This window comes from Etheostoma spectabile, chromosome 3 (genome assembly GCF_008692095.1).
Source record: "Etheostoma spectabile isolate EspeVRDwgs_2016 chromosome 3, UIUC_Espe_1.0, whole genome shotgun sequence".
Taxonomy (NCBI): domain Eukaryota; kingdom Metazoa; phylum Chordata; class Actinopteri; order Perciformes; family Percidae; genus Etheostoma; species Etheostoma spectabile.
Window position 1 is genome coordinate 4011014 of NC_045735.1, and position 2794 is coordinate 4013807.

At 38.5% G+C, this 2794-nt stretch overlaps 1 protein-coding gene across 2 annotated transcripts in view; it reads left to right on the forward strand.

Annotated features, from left to right (window-relative positions):
• Positions 1–2794, forward strand: part of pou2af2 (POU class 2 homeobox associating factor 2) — a 12995-nt gene that overhangs the window by 437 nt on the left and 9764 nt on the right. For both annotated transcript variants that reach the window (XR_004330687.1, XM_032509970.1), the window contains exon 2: positions 1450–1550. Coding sequence is in view for 1 of the 2 variants with exons in the window: in XM_032509970.1 (XP_032365861.1) it covers positions 1450–1550 (101 nt within the window). In the remaining variant the exon portion in view is untranslated. The remainder of the gene's footprint in view (positions 1–1449; positions 1551–2794) is intronic.

The window sequence follows — 2794 nt, forward strand, 5'->3', positions numbered from 1 at the left end:
TATATATATATATATATATATATATATATATATATATGTGTGTGTGTATAATTTGAAAGATGTTTTTATATTAAACATGTGAATGTTATCATGTGCTAATTAAATAAATGTAAGATATATTTAAATATAACCCATAAGGAAGATGTGTTGCTTGTAGGGTTTTTTTTCAATTAAAAATTATAATTTAAAGCATTTCTCAAGCAGAAAGGATGCCAGACATTCTCTAGTTCCAGCTTCCCAGATGTTAAGATTTGCTGTGTTTTTGTGTTTGATATTGTAAACGTCTCATGTTTGGGGTTTGGAATGTTTGGTCTGGAAAATTTGGTCTCTTGAATTTCATAATGGGAAGTTGATTTTTTTTTCTTTGACATATTATTGACTAGAACTAGAAATAGCACACAAAACTGAACCTGAACTTTGTTTTTACATCCTCGCTGGAGATGAAAACAAGCGGTCTAAACCCCTTCCACACACTTCCTATACACAACAAAAAAAACTACTCAGGTCTAAAACATGAAATGGATTTATTAAGTTTAATGAATGGCTTACTGTAGCACACATATGCAGCAAACAAATCACAAATTGGATTACATATTTGATCAGACTAAGAATTGGTGTATTATTTTTAGCATTTTATGCACTAAATGAGTCAGAATTTCAGTTACATTTCATAATGGGGAAAATTGAGGGGATTTTCAAAGCTTTTTATAGGAAATAAAAAAATACATCACAGATTTGATTAGACATTTGATAGGACTAAAAATTGGCATATTATTTTCAGCATTTTATGCACTAAATCGGAATTTCATTTTACAATTGGGAAAATTGAGGGGATTTTCACATCTTTTTAGTATGTATGCTGTGTAACATTTCATATTTTCAAGAATCTCTTTTGTCAAGCAGAGTTAGGGCTTATCTAAAATATCCGTTCAAAAAGCTGGGATCTTTTACATAAGATTTTTTGCATGCAATTTCCGTTTGCATAATAAAGTTTGCATTTTCATTGAGTTTATGCTTCTGCTTCCCAGGAATGTCCCCAAATCACTCCAGCACACATTACGAGATTTGCAAAAACCAATTTAACAGCTAGTGAGCGGCTTCTATGATGCATGTATCTTGAATTTCTAATCTTTATTTAACTTTATGTAATATTTTAGTTACCCCGTAAATCTTCCTTCGCCGAGAGGTTTCAGCCAGTGTTTGAAGTAAATTGTCTCTTTTTGTCAGTCCATTTGCATTGACCAAACCCAAGGCAATTTCCATGATATTTACACACCAATCCCAAAGAGTCATTCGCCTATATGAATAAAACTGTGAAACATTCAAATGAACACACAATTGTGGGGATGGATGAAAATTTGTATGAAGTTGTGTTACCAGCTACAGGTCAAACTGTCTCTGGGTTTGTATCAAATGTGGATTCTCAAAGTGTTTTTCTGCTCCATCTAGAATATTCTAAGAGAGTGTACCAGGGCGTTCGAGTCAAGCACACAGTCAAAGACCTGCTGGCAGAGAAGCGATCCCGACAGACCAATGGGCCCAGATACAGCGTGAGCACAATCTCCTTTAAACCGCTCTGCCTTTGTCCCATTCTGTCTCTCCCCACTTCATTTTTCTACCAAACCAAACAGTGCAGCCACAGTTGACATTCTGTTGGTGGCACAATTAAGAGGTTGCTTTTCAAAAAGCTGCTCTCCTTGTTTACATTTTGGTTTGTTTTGTGGACTCATCCATTGACCACCTGTACCTCCCCCTTCTGTCTTTGCTCCTTCGAGCGCTGGCAAAGCCAATCTGTAAATAGCTGTGCATGATGTGTGTAGAGAGAGACACAATGCGCTGAGTCCCATCCTTACCTCACAAAAGAACACTGACACAATGCTTGCAATAGTGACGGCCATGATCTCCCAAAAAGTCCCCCGAGGTGGAGGCAGGGGTGGGGTGGGAAGATTGAGGTGGACAGGTATAGCATAGAGAGACAGAAAAGGGCAGTGAAGGAGGCTGCCTATGCAAAGTTTGATCCATGCACACCTGCCAGCTGACATTGTCCTCTGCCATGCACAGGCCGCAGACAAGCCTCCTATTGTTGTCTCTGAAACACACGGCAACACACAGTCAGAGAAATCAGGCTCTGCTTTAGACGCCTGCATGCACGAGCAAGACTAGCTTTTCAGTTTCCATAAACCGCCTGTCAAAAGGCTTTACAAGACAGTATCCACTGTTTGTTTTCTGTTTAGCATTGGCATTTCCACTCTATAGATATGCAGGCTGCAATGGCTCGCATAATGAGGGGATTGTGTGAGGAGAAAACACCATCAGATGCAAGAGACAGGTATAAAAATCAATCACCTTTCTCCAATGAAATTTCCAGCCCTGACCTTTAATTTAGAGTTTTGTAACTTTGACTTTGTGTAACAAAGAGGGCCCAACCATGAGGTCTGGAGTTCTGAGTGGGTGGACAGCAGCTCTGCTGCTGACAGATTGAGGTTTTATCTAAACACAAATCTTGCTCTGAGAGATGAAATACACATGTGGTTGGGTTCCTCGTCACTTGGCAAAGCCAAATAAACAGTGCAGGTAACTAGCAACTTTGAGCTAGCAATGCAGCCAGCCTTAATACCCTACATCATGATGTTTTTCTCATTTTAGAGTTTAAGCCCAGTTTAACCTTTTAGCTCTAGCTTTCTTCTAATTGTCATCAATGCCCTTGAAAAGACCAAAACAAATGATAAATTGATCCTACAAACGTGTGTGTGTTTGTGTGTGTGTGTGTGTGTGTGTGTGTGTGTGTGTGTGT